The sequence below is a fragment of the Dendrobium catenatum genome, unplaced genomic scaffold, assembly GCF_001605985.2.
Source record: "Dendrobium catenatum unplaced genomic scaffold, ASM160598v2 fragScaff_scaffold_1055, whole genome shotgun sequence".
Classification (NCBI taxonomy): domain Eukaryota; kingdom Viridiplantae; phylum Streptophyta; class Magnoliopsida; order Asparagales; family Orchidaceae; genus Dendrobium; species Dendrobium catenatum.
The window spans coordinates 365,683-381,345 of record NW_021319517.1 but is presented as its reverse complement, the minus strand read 5'-3'; the positions used below and the strand labels follow the sequence as shown (position 1 = coordinate 381,345).

At 33.1% G+C, this 15,663-nt stretch overlaps 1 protein-coding gene across 2 annotated transcripts in view; it reads left to right on the top strand.

Moving 5' to 3' along the window:
* LOC110100688 (protease Do-like 7) overlaps positions 1–15,663 on the top strand; it is a 76,456-nt gene that overhangs the window by 43,947 nt on the left and 16,846 nt on the right. Inside the window, exons 15-22 of one of the 2 annotated variants that reach the window (XM_020828300.2) lie at positions 278–784; positions 6,086–6,268; positions 6,344–6,446; positions 7,706–7,876; positions 7,954–8,033; positions 8,112–8,339; positions 9,202–9,417; positions 9,484–9,641. In XM_020828300.2, coding sequence (XP_020683959.1) covers positions 278–784; positions 6,086–6,268; positions 6,344–6,446; positions 7,706–7,876; positions 7,954–8,033; positions 8,112–8,339; positions 9,202–9,417; positions 9,484–9,641 — 1,646 coding nt within the window. Of the gene's footprint in view, positions 1–277; positions 785–6,085; positions 6,269–6,343; positions 6,447–7,705; positions 7,877–7,953; positions 8,034–8,111; positions 8,340–9,201; positions 9,418–9,468; positions 9,642–15,663 lie in introns of both variants that reach the window. The other variant, XM_020828299.2, reaches the window with a different exon arrangement.

Genomic DNA, 15,663 nt, shown 5'->3' with positions numbered 1-15,663 from the left:
ACTGAAAAAATTGTTTCAGATAAAAATTAGTTAGCCTTATTTTTATTGTCGGATCATATTTTAAAGTCATGGTTTTATTTAGTATAAATAATTGGGAAGGTAATTTGTAGCTTGGATAATTATCGGAGTGGTCAATTTCTTCTATCATGCTGTAATTATTGCCATTTTTCCTGGTGACGCTGCTTTTATCTAAAATGCTTCTCATCTTCAAAAACTACCAATAGTGCTGTATTGATATGACCTTTTCTTTTCTTTTTATTTTTTATTTTTCTTGCAGTCCGTCCTCGTCACAATTGATCGGCATGAATGGTATGCACATCCTCAAATATATTCTCGTAATGACAACACAGGGTTTTGGACAGCGAAGCCTGCAATACCACCAGATTCTATGCTTCTTTCTTCTAGACTTCATAGTGACATTACACAAATAAACTCTATTCCTGTGTCTGCAACGAGGAACTATGTTCCGGGGGAACTTGAGCATCATAATTGTAACGGAAAATGGGAAGATGATTGCATAAAAAAGCAGAGTATTGATCATAAAGCTCTTGAAGGATCATGCACAGATGACATTAAAAACGTGAGCAAAAAAAGGCATAGAGAGGACAGTACATGCAGTGAAGGAAGCATTTTGTCTAATGGAAACATTGATGAATATAAGGAACCAGTTCTTAGACAAACGTCAAGCTCTGAAAACAATGATCTTTCAGTCAAGATGGCTGTTTCGGCAACTAACGCATCTTTGGCAGAGCAGGTGATTCAGCCTGCTCTAGTGATGTTTGAGGTTGGTTCTTTATTTTACATTTTAAATTTATAAGCTTTTTTCTAAAGGGATTGTTTGGTTGCATGTTTTTGACTGGTGTAAAAGAAATGCTAGTTAATTATTATCTTAGTGTTTGGTTTGAAGTAAATGAAATACAAAGTATTTATATAGGGGATTTGAAAAATTTATAATGTCTATTTTTTATGAATTTGGAATTTGCTGAATTGGATGAATTACAAATCAGAAACTCTTAGCTCACGAGTCGCGGCCTCACTTTGTCCTCCAATCACTGCCACTCCCAGCCACATTATGATGCATTGGAAATCTACCATACAGCAAAAATGCATTTCAATGCATCTGATTTGCATCCAACCAAAGAACTCAAGTATTTCTAAAATGCTTGCATTTCAATTAATCCACATTTCTAAAATACTTATTGTTGACCTCAATATGCACACTACAGGAAATTCAACTTTTTCCGGTGGACATTTCCACCGGAAAATCACCAAAATCCGCCGTTAAATATGTTTATCGGCGGATTTTCGACGGAATGGAATCCGACAGAAAATTGTGCATCGGAAAGGAATTTTAACTGGATATTTTCCACCGGAAATGTTTTCGGTGGATTTCCGGCGATTTTCAGCTAAAAAATGACAAATTTTAAAGGGTTTACGGGCGGTATTTTTCACTGGAATCCCCAATGGAAAACAGACGGAATTATCCGCCGGAAATTCTGGCGAAATTTATTGCCGGTAATCCGCTGGAATGTATATAATAAATTTGTCATATCAAATTGTTGGAAATATGTAACACAAATAAAAAAAAACAACACCCCATGTCAATTATTCAATAATGCAACAGAGCAATAAAAAAACAATTTAAATACAAGTTAAATACCCTAATTTTTCAACATTTTACAAAAGTATAAATAAAATATTAATAACACTTTGCTTAAACTATTCTCAAACAGTATAATGGTTCTACAATTATCAAACAGTTTTGAAATAATCGTTCAATTCTTATATATTAAAAAACCGACATCATATTAACAATCACGGACAATCTGCTCTGAATCCATATGCTCACTCTCCTTGGGCGTTGTTGATTTTTTTCCCCTAAATTGCTCCCTGATTCTCTGAAGTTCCTCTAATATTTGACTTTGCTGCGTTTGCTTGTTCGATTGTGACTTCTGAACTTTCTCTAGCTCTGTTGTCAGGGCAGCCAACTATTGGCTAACCAAGCTTTCCTGTCTGTTTACTTAGAAGCTTGAGGTACCAAAGGTTTGTCCCTTGAATGCGTAGGCCTACGAGCCTAATCCATAAACTTTACCCTTTTGCATTCAATCTACCGCCCGTGACCATATGCGGTAATTGGAATAATTTGCTGATCCTACATTCCCTCACCAGCTCCATCACATCTCCCTCTAAGTCGTGTATACTCATCCTACAAAACATAACATAAGATTAATCATTTTATAATTGTCACTTAAAATATTTCTTTTAATGTCGTAAACTTATTAACTTACATAGGCCCTCCTCGCTCGCTCGTCCACCCACTGCTAGTCCTCTTGGCACTGGTGGGTGCGAGCGTGCAACTTAAGAACAATGAGTTCTCTATAGCATCCCTCTTTACAATATACTTAGATTAGTATTCATAACTAAATAAATTATTAAAATTTGTTAAAATTCGTACTCAATGTGTGGAACTGAGCCTCTAGTATAGAGGGTGCTATCTATTGATGCGACCAAAAATATAGGGAGCCTATATCTCTTGATCACAAAAAGACAAACAGACTTCTACCGACGAAAATGACTAAGGACGAGAAAAAAGGACGAACAAACTCTTACATTTCAAATTAAAGAAATAAAAAGAAATTAAAAAACACAAACTCGACTCGATCTCAAAGACACCCTAAAGTTTCTACACTTGGAGAAGAAAGATACAGGTGGAGTGGCACTTGTGGAGAGACGAAAGAGGTTAGAAGCCCGAGAAGAAAGGTTGGAAAGAGCCCGCAGGATTTCCAGAGGGGATGAGAAAGAATGGTGGAAAGAGCCCGCAGGATTTCCAAAGCAAACCCGCATGTTATAGCTTATCCAAAAATAACATTTTCATAACATCATACTATTTCAAACATTACAAATCCTCTCATATTTATAGGTATGAAAGAGGAATACCAAGAGACACATTACATTAATTCTAACACAAGAAACTAAGCACCATAAGCATAGAAATCCTTCCCCACGCTCACAGAAATCAACCCAAACCAGGAACCGATGCAGCCACCGCGGGAAACAAGGAGGCCGCACGGAACCAAGGGGCCACAGCCTCGGGAAAGAGCCCAGACACGGTAAAACCAGCGGCCGGCCGGAATCCAAGGGGGCAAATGCAATGAAACCATGGAGGAAACCAATGAGTCATGCATGGGAATACAAAACACCTAACTTGGGATTCCAAAAGCCCTTTTTGGAACCCCAAGAGACATCATAAAAGAAGACTTTAAAACTCTAAATAACATTTAATAAAAAGTAAGATAATAAATGAACTAAAATGTTAGCTAATAATGAGCTAACCCTTAGTTCAATAAATGAACTAAAGTCCAGCTCATAAATGAGCTAAAATTTCAGCTCAAATAGTAGACTCAAGGGAAGCCAAAATTCGTATTATTTTGGACATGAGTTGACACCCCCCCTTTGTCTACATCATCTATGCCCTCAACGTCAGAAACTCGGTTTTGTTTATTCTGGTTCCTCCTAGTATCTTAGCTGCCCCAAATTCCAGTCAGGTTAGCCCATACACTTTCATCAATCCAAAGCGGTTGCTCGCCTAACTTCCTAATGTCCGTAAACATGTCTCGCAGGCGAGTCAATCTGTGCTTCTCAATCTTTTTTTTTTTGCATTATGCTGGGGCAACCAGTAGAAATATCTTTGTATATCAAAAATTACAATATAGTATATTTTTTGTTAGATTAATTAAAATGCATAGATGTTATCGATGCTGTTAATTACTAATCTCAAATTCCCTAAATCACATTTCGCGCACTTTTTGAAGGATTTTCTTCCAAGAAATATAGGAGCATCAAACTTGCTCCGAAGGATATCTCGTATCTGATGTGTGGGCTGTTTTGATGGATAAAACCTGCACAAATATTTGGTTGAATATATTACTTCTCAAAATATCTGAGTAATGTAAAGCACGTATTACGTATGTGTCCCTTAGGCTCAATCAACATGCGCTCATCTGTCGTCGGTGATGTTGCAGTATGGGTGGAAGTTCCATCTATAAAAGGCTGAGGAGGTGGTGGATGGTAGAATGGCGGGATGTATAGTCCCCACATTTCAATATGATGGCAGTTATCATTATGTGTGATCTCTATACATAGAAGGATCATGTTCACAATTGGGGAAGTATGAATGATTGTGTGTGGAAGTCGACATAGATATTACGACACCTAAACATTTCCCATGGTGTAAGCCTGTCATTCTCTTCAGCAGTCCCTTGAGGGTCATTGCTGTCTATAATGGTCAAAAGTTCTTCCTTGATAAGCTTGCCACTTGGCATTCCTTCTAGTTTCCTCCATTTAAACATATTTCTATCAATGAGACAACATAAAAATATATGCTAGAGAAGTGTGATATTTTAAAATATATAAGGGTTAAATTAAAGGCTAATCTATAGCTCAACTTCTGCTTTGCATTGACATTCAAGAATGTTCTTAAAAAATTTTATAAAGCCAAATTCTCATTTTAACATTTAGAAAATTCTTGGAGATTCATATGGTCAAGTATTTTGTAGTTTTGATGGTTTGCTTTAGGCGTGCCTTATGTTTATTGGAGGGCACTTGTTGACCTCATAAGTATTCCTAGGTTGACCAAACCAAATATGGTAAAAACATCAAGCAAAGGATGCGACTTCGTGTGAACGAAGTATGAAACATGCACCTAAACAACATTCATTCACTAAATGAACTACACCAGTGTATTTGGGACAAAAATACTTGTTGAAATTGACACTCATATCGCCTTAACCGCCACACAAAGAAAATCGAAAATTTAATTGTGAGCAAGGTGACCCAACTTTAATTTGCACCAATGACGAAAACTTTGTAATAGAATTATAAAGTATAAATTGATATGTTTTTGTTATTATTATTAATATTAATTAATTAATTAATTAAAAGAAAAAAAATCAAAATATTCTCACCCACAACTACAGCTTGTTCTCCTCCATACCCTTCCCATTCTTTGCATGCAACCATATTTGTGTTATTCCTCGCGGGACAAATTTTAAGAAAGATCAATTGTACAATGTAATTAAATAAAAAATATGTTATAATTTTAATTTAAAAAGGATTGAACATGCAACATAATTTTGCATTTTAATTAAAATGCATATTATTTTTGTTTTTTTTAATTATAATATTTATTTAATTTTTAATATGATATAATATATGTTTATAATTATTTTATTTAATATTTTATATATCTAAATGTGTGTGTGATTTATATTTATAAATATAATATTTAATACTTTTATAATTATTGACATAATATAATTTATGTTTATAATTATAATATTTAATAATTTTCTAATTTTTAAAATAAAAAATTATAATATTTATAAATATAATATTGGGATGTAAACAAGTTGAGTCAAGCTCTAGCTACCTTTGGCTTGAGCTTGATTTTGAATAATTAATCCAATTCAAGCTCGAGCCTGAGCTTAAATTTAATTTTATAAGTTTGATTTGATTCATAAGTCGACTTATTTATGATGAAAGAGAAGATAGTTGTGATTCAAACAATTGTTATAATAAGATGATAAAAAGAATGAGAAATTAGAACATATATAATAAGAAATCACTTGAGATAAGGAAGAGAGATAATTTGGTATTTAAGTATATTTTATATTAACTAATTTTAAACAAACCACTACAAGCTTACAAATTGAGTTAGGGCTAGCTCAAGCATGGCTCGTTAGCTCATGATCTTGACTTATGTGTCATTTATCGAGCCAAACTTGAACCGGCTCATGAGCTTGAGTTAGTTACACCTTTACATTCTTCCTCTTAAAAGTATTCATATTACTTGAATTTAGTTTTATAACTGATATAATTATTGTCATCAACTCGCCTCCCTAGGATGCCTAAAGGGGGGCTTACTATCTCAGTGATTGGGTAGTTATTTCGCTATGAGATCCTTAGTACTTGTTGCAACATTGGCTAAATGTTATATATTATTTCTTTAAATTAATTCATATCACGTTTTCTCCTATTTTAGTCATAGTTTGGCATTGGTAAATTATTTCTAATTTGTACTTAATAGGTGCACGTGCCACCTTCATGCATGCTTGATGGCGTTCATTCACAACATTTTTTTGGAACGGGAGTCATTATATATCATTCAGAAATCATTGGTTTGGCGGTGGTTGACAGAAACACAGTAGCTGTATCAGTGTCTGATGTAATTCTTTCTTTTGCTGCATTTCCAGTGGAAATTCCTGGGGAGGTAAACAATACTTGCATTTTCTCATTCCAACGTTATTTATAACTGTATTTTTGGTTGAGATATGTGCTCCTTCAGGTTGTTTTTTTGCATCCACTTCACAACTATGCTATTGTAGCTTATGATCCTTCCGGTTTAGGAGCAGGTGCAACCAATGTTCATGCCGCTACATTGCTTCCAGGTAGGTGTATTGAGATGTACTAATGACTAAGTTGCACAATCTATGCATGTATTCTATCTTTTTCCCCATAATTTTATAGGCTAATATTCTATAATGATGCAGTCTACTCTCTCTCACAAAGCCTCTTTATTTGACATTGCTTATTTTTTATGTCCAATTGCTACTTAAGATAACATGTTTAGATTTGCAAAACAGTGCTTCGGTTATTATATGATTTGTGATTTTCAATGAAAAGATTAACTAAAACATAAATGTGCTTAATCTCTTTTAGTAATAAGTTTTGAAGTGTTATATTTAAAGTTTAAATCTCTTTTTTTTTTTTTTTGAAATGATTGTTAAAAGTTGTGGCCTTACTTTGAGATTACTCAAGCGTCATTTGTTATTGTTGAATGTTTTTTTTGTGCTTTGTAAGTATGCCTGCTGTTGTATCCGTAGGTTATTACTTCGAAGATAAACATACCTTTTTTATGAGTAACTTATTAATGGAACTCTTGCATTAGTTTGTTCCTACCTCCTGATGTGCAATGTCTTATCTTTTGCTTTGGTCAGCCTTTGAATATAAACCGTGACTCTAATGCTGAATGTGGATGTGATATTGGACGCAAAATAACATAAACATAAATGACATGAGAAGCTTGAAAGTATACGGCTTAATATGCATGATTACCTATATTTAGAATTATGTCTAAGTGAATGAATTTGGAATAATGTAAGTTATATATGAATGCAAATGAACAATAAAAATACTCGAAGTGTTTGATGAACTAGGAAACAAAGCTCTGTTGACTTGGGGCCCTGGTGCCTATCTTGAGGTGCTCGTCTTTTTACTATCCATTACTAGGCACATATATATATATATATATATATATATATATATATATATCAATTGGCCTAGACAAAATTGAACATATGCAATGAAGCTTAAAATAGTATTAAATTTTATGGTAACACTCTTCACGATGAAGTGCCAGAACTTATAGATTGTTAAAGGGCTTTATGCAGTGTTCTCATTACTTTAGTTGTGGGCATTAATGTTTATATGTTCAAGCCTTAATTATCATTCACAATGTATTAAAATGAATCGCATAGCTTGCATTTGACATTGTATCCTTACTGAAAGTAGATGGTAACCATCTGGCCCATCATTCATTTTTCAAGTTTATTTAAAATTCAAATAATCTTGTAGGAAGTTTTACACTTCATGATTCTGAATCATAAACAATGCTGGTAGTTGAACCTGTCTAGACTTTTCCCGGCAGAGCCTGCATTGCGTCGTGGAGAATCAGTTCATCTTGTTGGACTAAGTAGAAGTTTACAAATCACATCAAGAAAATCCACTGTAACAAACCCTTGTGCTGCCCTAAATATTGCATCAGCTGACTGTCCAAGGTACCGTGCAATAAATATGGAAGTTATTGAACTTGATACAGGTACTTATTTTTTAGTTGTACAGACTCTGTGTGTGGAATGTCTCCTTTAATAGCAGCACTAATGTTTCTTTGTCTAGATTTTGGCAGCACATTTTCTGGTGTGTTGACTGATGGACAAGGAAGAGTTCAAGCATTATGGTCAAGTTTTTCTGCTCAGGTAAGCAATACTTAATCATAATTTGAATTTTTCACTGTATAATAAAATAATACTCATATTGTTTCATTGTTATCTCAGCTGAAATATGGTTGTAACTCTTTAGAAGATCATCAATTTGTTAGAGGTATACCCATCTATGCTATAAGCCTAGTACTTGATAAAATACTCTCTGGTGCTGCTGGACCTTCACTGCTTATAAATGGCATGAAAAGACCAATGCCTCTTGTTAGAATCTTAGAAGTGGAACTTTATCCGACATTGCTCTCGAAGGCAAGAAGTTTTGGACTGAGTGACATTTGGATAGCGGTAATTTCTTTTTAATGTTGTTTTTAGTTATTGTCTGGAAATTCAAATTAGTTACGATATTTCATGTTTCAAATGTTTAGAATGCCTTTCATTGAGAAAAGAAAATCAGAATGTTTTAACAGTACAATCAGCAACAATGCCCTTGAGTGCCCAATTTTCATCATATAAATATTGTAGGTTCTGAGAATTAGTAAGGCTTTTCCATGTATTTAAAAAGGATTTTATCATGGATTGTCCCGAATTCAAGGTTCAGTTCATCCAAGACCTTTCTCATGTTTTAATTAGTTAGCAAGAGGTTCCATGGTTTTAAAGGGGCGTTTTTTTATGAAATCAATTTGTGTGAAGATGATGGATAATTATTTATTGCCCATTTTACCATGCGACATTACCACCTTACACAAACTTTTAAAATCATATTCTTAAGAATGTATTTTTACTAAAAAGAAAATGACCGAATTGCTCCCCTTTTTTTTTAAGGGTCAAAATAGTCCCCAACTATATAAAAGTGTCAATTTGATCCCTTAACTCTTTAAATAGGAGCCATGTTAGTCCTTCCGTGGGATTATTTAGGTCTCTATTTAAAAAATCAAGAGACCAAAATTAGACTTTTAAATAGTTGGAGATCATTTTAATCTTTTGTAAAGAATCAGGAGATCATTTTGGTCCTTGTTTCTTACTAAAATATTACTATAATCTATTTTAATCTGTTGATTTTTCAAGCCCACTCATATTACTTGATATTAATGAAATATTTATATCTAAACAGTTTTTTGGGCTCTAGAATTTATGGTATACTATAGGTCATATTGTTAAAGACATTTTCCTTCTAGAATAATTTTACTTGTTGGGTAATGCATTACAGGCTCTTGCTAAAAAGGATCCAATAAGAAAGCAAGTCTTGCGTGTTAAAGGTTGTTGGGCAGGATCAAATGCTGAAAACCATTTAGAGCAAGGGGATATGATTCTAGCTATCAATAAAGTGCCTGTCACATGCTTCCGTGATATTGAAAATGCTTGCCAAGAGCTGGATCGTCTCAATGATAGTGATGGAAAGCTTAAGATAACAATCTTTAGACAGGTAAACCATTGTAACTCGTTATTCTCTGTATAAATATTTCTGTAATTAAAGTCTTTTATCTTACAGGGCCAAGAAATTGAGCTTCTTGTTGGGACAGATGTCCGAGATGGCAATGGATCAACATGCATGGTCAATTGGTGTGGATCCGTCATTCAGGATCCCCATTCAGCGGTTCGCGCCCTTGGCTTTCTTCCCGAAGAAGGGCATGGTGTGTACCTGGCAAGGTATTGTTTTATTTTGTTCATTTTTCATCATCTTCATTATAATTATATTTGTCCCTCAATTTTGTGTTGGATTTATGAATCTTTTTCCATTCTTCTGGTTGGGTACTGGAAGTGCTTGTAGTTCTTGCATGCACGAGCTTTTGTTAAAAATTCTAACCATGTTAATTTATTCTACTTCTTTTCTTCCTATTTCCATCTGCTTTTTCTGTTAGGGATTCATGCAATTTAGTTTAAATCCTTCATTGTATTCATTTTTCATGTAAATATAGAGAGGTTAAAGATAAGGAGCTGATCGGAATTCAAATATATGACAACTTTTTTATTCTATATATGAAAATAAATTAGTCAAGGAAAACATAATCCTGGCATGATTTCATCAAATATTATGTCAAACATGCGAGTTGATATGTCCTAAAATTGATATATACTGTTAAATTTCATCAGTGAAAGGAGTAACTCCATAGTTCAATTTTACTTAAATATATCTTTCATTTTAATTTAATAATTCCATTCAAATCTTTAGCCATATCGTTTTTGAACTTATATCTTTGTTATGGCATAGTAAGTTTTTCGCTTTTCTTAAACTAATATGGACATTGTTTCATCATCTCAATGGCAGAATGCAATATTTAGTTTACGGCTTTTCTTAACCTTATATGGACATTGTTTCATCATCTCAATGGCATGTTGCATATGTTTTGTGTGTGTGTGTGTGTTTAAGAAATTATAGTTCAAATACATAATCTCTGGTACACACTTTTTACATACCACTACCTGACTTTATCCAATTAACATTCTCTGCCTACTACTTAGTATATTATCCCATGAGCTTTGTATATGTATAGATTTTTATGGTTTGGCTGTACTTTTGCTCTAAGTTTGTCCTTGTGTCTACAAGGCACGAGCAAGATTTTTTTCACTCATGGATCTTGTATTTGGTATGTAAAATTCTGAAATTGTTTTGAACGTTTTGGTAATAAAAATTTGATTCTCTGATATTATATGCCTAGATTTAACTTATATGCTCTTCACGAGAATGTCAGGATATTTTCTAAAAGATTGTTATGTCACAACCCGACCCGATAAGACCCATTGATAGGCAGGTCATATTGTGTTGAACTGTGACAGACAAATCCCAAGATATAATTTTAAAAATGTTTTAAATTTCATCTTCCAATTTAAACTTTTAAAACAAATAATAACATAGTGCATAGTCACTAAAATATCCAGATTACTGAAATAAACTCATTCACAAAATCTCTTCCATTTCATTATCAAATGTCCATACACAATTATAGTACATGGTTATAGACAAAAGCTAAAGAACTGAATAATAAATATAAAACTAATCATGATTGTGTAAAAATCAACAAAAGAAGTACATATAATATAAGCATTATTAACTTCTTTCTTACGTAGAACTCTCCATGCATAGCATTTAACTTGAAACATTATCATTTGCTTTCTCAAAATCAATAAAAATCATATGTAGATCCTCCTTATTCTCTCTATACTTCTCCATCAAACCTCTCAATAAATGTGTAACTTCCATAGTAGACCTACCTGGCGTGAATCCAAATTGATTTTGAGAAACATTAGTGTCACAACGTAACCTATGCTCCATAATTCTCTCCCATAGTTCTAAACTATGACATATTAACTTAATTCCTCTGTAATTCGCACAATCTTGTGCATCATTTTTATTCTTAAAATAAGAATCAACGCACTCATTCTCCACTCATTTGACATCTTTTTAGTTTTCAAAATATTATTAAAAAGTTTAGTAAGACAAGAAATTCCTTCATCTCCTATGCATTTTCACACATCTATTGGAATATTATTAGGTCCAACAACTTTTTCACACTTCATTTTCGTTAAAGTCTCTTTAATTTTGGTTTAACTAATACGCCGATAAAAGTAAAAAAATCTTTATTTTCATTTAGGGTGCTAAGATCACTAAAGTCAATCGCATTCTCATAATCTTCATTGAAAATTTTAGCAAAATATATCATCCACCTTTGTTGAATATTCTCTTCTAATAAAAGCACTTTTTGATCTTCATCCTTAATAGTTAATACTTGACTTGAACTGAATCTTTACTACTCTTATCACTTTATTTAGCTAATTTTATATATATATAAATATATATATATTATATATATTATATATTATAATATATATAATATATATTATATATATATATATTATATATACTTTTACTACTATCTTTCGTCCTCCTTAGTATATAATCTATTTTATAAATGTTGACCTCTAATTGATTGAGCCAACCCTCGTTAAGCCCGACATGCTCCCACGATCTCCACATAACTCCCCATGTTGGCCCCTCTCACGACACAAAACGCCAACCTCTCCATTCAACAGACACGAAAACAGAAACCCCCCATGCAGTTGAACTTTTGGTTCTCTAGTTCTTACCTATGATCCTAGCCGCTGAGTCGCATTGACGGAGCCTAACTTGCTTGTGAGAACGGATTATACTATGTGCGAACGAAGCCTAGTTGTCCGCCTTGCTTGTGAGAACGGATCTTACGGTCCGCCTTCGGCCATCGACATGCTCGTACGATTCAGCTTCCACCTCCCGTTTGTTCCATCGACATCCGATTACGAAACAAGAGACTTCGCTCTTACCCTTCTAGACCCGACCGCCTCCGTCAGTAAGAGACCATATGGAAAAGCCGCCCTCCCAAACCAAGTCCTGCTCTCTCTCTATTTCTAAAAACCCACACCTCTCTATGTTTGAAACATGAATGAGGAGGTAATTAATATTATATATGTATGCCATATATACAATTATAGATAAAATTAATATATATATATATATATATATATCAAGAAACAGAAATGTCTAAATCACTCAATTAGAGCATCATAAGACTATTTATGGGACCAAACTGTGTCTCAAAGCCCTCGGCTTTTGAATCCTATTCGGTTGGGTGGGTTTGAAGGGCAAGTGTCCTCCCTTACCTCCCCTCAAAAGGAGGGGACGTCGAGAGGATGCCGAAATTTTACTAGAAAACTACAAAATCGGCTTCAAAAGCTTGCCAAAAATTTCAAGGATTATTGGAAGATAATTTGGCAATTTTATAATAAATTTAATTTTTACACTTAATTTCTTAAATTGAGTGAACTTAAAAAAAATCTCACTTAATTGGTTAATCAATTTGATAACTAATTAAATAATTTTATTTAATTACAATAAAATTTAAAATATGTTTCATTGATTAATAAAGTAAAATGGATGAATTAATTTAAATCAAATTCTAATCAAATAATTTTAAAAAAACTAAACGGTTAATTCTAAAATACAATTAAACTCTAAATTCATTATTTTTTAAAAGGTATGATTGATTAATTGAAAAAGCAAAACGTTAAATTCAAAACTTAACTTAAATTAAATTAATTAATTTAAAATAAAAAATCATTTAATTGACAAAACTAATTTATTAATTTTAGAAAAAATTTCAATAAAAAATTAACCAACATTTAATTAATGAAACTATTAATTAAATCTAAACTTTTAAACTAATTAAATCTTTTGAGCAATTTTTTTAATTAATGACTTAATTAAATTAAATATCAATAAAATACATAAATAACAAACTGAGCGATTAAATTTTAATTAAAATTTAACTTTCGATTAATCAAATTAAAGTAATTAAAATGCAAAATAAAATAGAAAACATATCCAACCTAATTACAAGCTAACAATAGCTCTCCAAATTGCTTTCTAACCAGCTTTATGAACAACAACAATCTGAGTAAAATAAAACTCTCAACACATTCTCTGGCTTTTACTAGTAGCCCCTGCAGCTACCTGTGAACTCTCTTAGCTGTTGCAAGTACAATCTACCTTCAAGCAAACAAATATAGCATTAATATAGTGTATTAAATATAACTGATAATGTAAAACTAGTGCTAAACAGAGCAAAGCCGATACTTGTAAAAAGATTTAAGTGCTAATGTAAAGCTGGCCACGAGCACCTGCAAACAAGTAAACGAATGTTAGCACAGAATAAATAAAATTAATACTGGAAAGAGTAAAGCTAATGCTAAAGTAAAAAGCTACAAGCACAAAACAATAAGTACAATACTGAAAGCTAGAGTAGAAAACAACTGCTGACCAGTATGTATCAAAACAACGACTGCAGGCTAGTACTGAAGTAAAGCTGACTAAACAATATGCTGAAACTAGTGTTAAAATAGTGAAGTATGTAAAGCTATGTCCTCGCTAACCTAATCGCTAACCTAAACCCTATAAATCGCTTCTAATAGAAGTAATGAATCCTACTGGTAATTATTTCACTTATGTTCTGTGAAGTGTTTGGTAGCTTAGATTATAGGATTAGGTAGTAAGACTAACTTTCCAGGCTCTAGCTACTTTCAATAAAAGTCATAAGTCTAACTTTTAATGGAAAATATTTAGGTAATAGCATAACCTTAGACCCCTCTAACAGGCATCCTAGTCTATATGGCTAGGTTGTAAGCCCCACTATACGGGCCACTTAGCTTACAAGGCTAGGTCGTAAGACCCGTCGTCAAGTAACTTCTACATCTAGAAGCCATAGCACCTATCTGTCTGAACCAAATTGTTGGGATCTTAGCCTATAGGGCTAAATTGTAAGACATGTTATATAGGCCACCTCTAATAGAGGCTGTAAGACCCGTCATTATGACTACTTTCAAAGGAAATCAATAAGCCCCTACCCAAATCCAATCACATAGGCAATTCCTAAATGGGGTCGTAAGACCTAATTCAAATCTAAACTTTGGGCAACTTCTAAATGGAGCCACTAGTCCCAACCCAAACCAAACAACTTACACATATCCACTTCAGTCCACTCAAGATCCCTGATAGGAGGCAACCCATGACTGCTAATCAGATTCTCTGGACACCACGATAAATAATCGATACTGTTCGTAGACTAAAACCTAAGGTATTCTCGGGATGACAGAACCATTGGATCTTGATCGGGTTTACCGTCATCCCCACAACCAGGGTTTAGAACATTTACACATTGTTACACACACATCTTCACTTTTGTCACTAATTAAATATATTTCATCCTTAATCAAGAGTACTCATCTATGCATTAGGAGGAGTAATTAACTATGAGGACTTGGGCTCATAGGAAGTAGAACCTCAGAACTAAATAAACCCTGACATTGCTCTTAGGGGAAATTTGGTTAATTTAAACTTCAATCCACCTCACGGAAAATGGGACCTTAAGCTTGTGTAAGCAAGGTTTGTGTTTGAGTCCTCCATTTTGTTTTTTTCTGAGCGAACAATAAATCATTAAAAGCTAAAATCTTTGCATTGCAAATTGCTTTTTGCTGATGATATTCTTCTTGTTGATAAGACTAGAGAAGGAGTTGAAGGTAAATTTGAATTATGGAGGTAAACCTTAGAGTCTTAAGGCTTTCGTTTGAGCAGATCTAAAACTGAATATATGGAGTGTATATTTAATAATAATAGATCTAGTGGGGGGATTGTGACTTTAGACGATCTAGTCATTAATAAGAGTACACGTTTTAGATATCTTAGGTCTATTTTCTTAAACTTCATTGATCATCCTAATAACTCTTTTATTATAATAACTATTTTCTTTGATCTCACATTTGTCATAACTTAAGGCGAGAGCTTAGAATATCAAGACCGGCATAGTTGATTAGATGATTGTTTAATCATTTCTAGATCTTTCATTATACAAAGAGCTAATAAGTCATAATATTTTTTTGATGTGCAGATCATACACAAAATAATTCTAGTTCATACATATCAAATAAATGAAATCAAATACATATTATTATTAAATGTCTATTCTCCCTCACTACTCTTCTTCGATAGACAAATCCCTCTTTGTCACCAATTTAAAGAAGCCTTTCCTAAAATATTAATATTTTATTATGGCTAGAGTTAACAACAAAAGTCAATGGTTGATTACAATTTTATAATAGAAAAAGTTTAAAAATAAAAAATAAAATGGATAAGTGTTATTGTAAG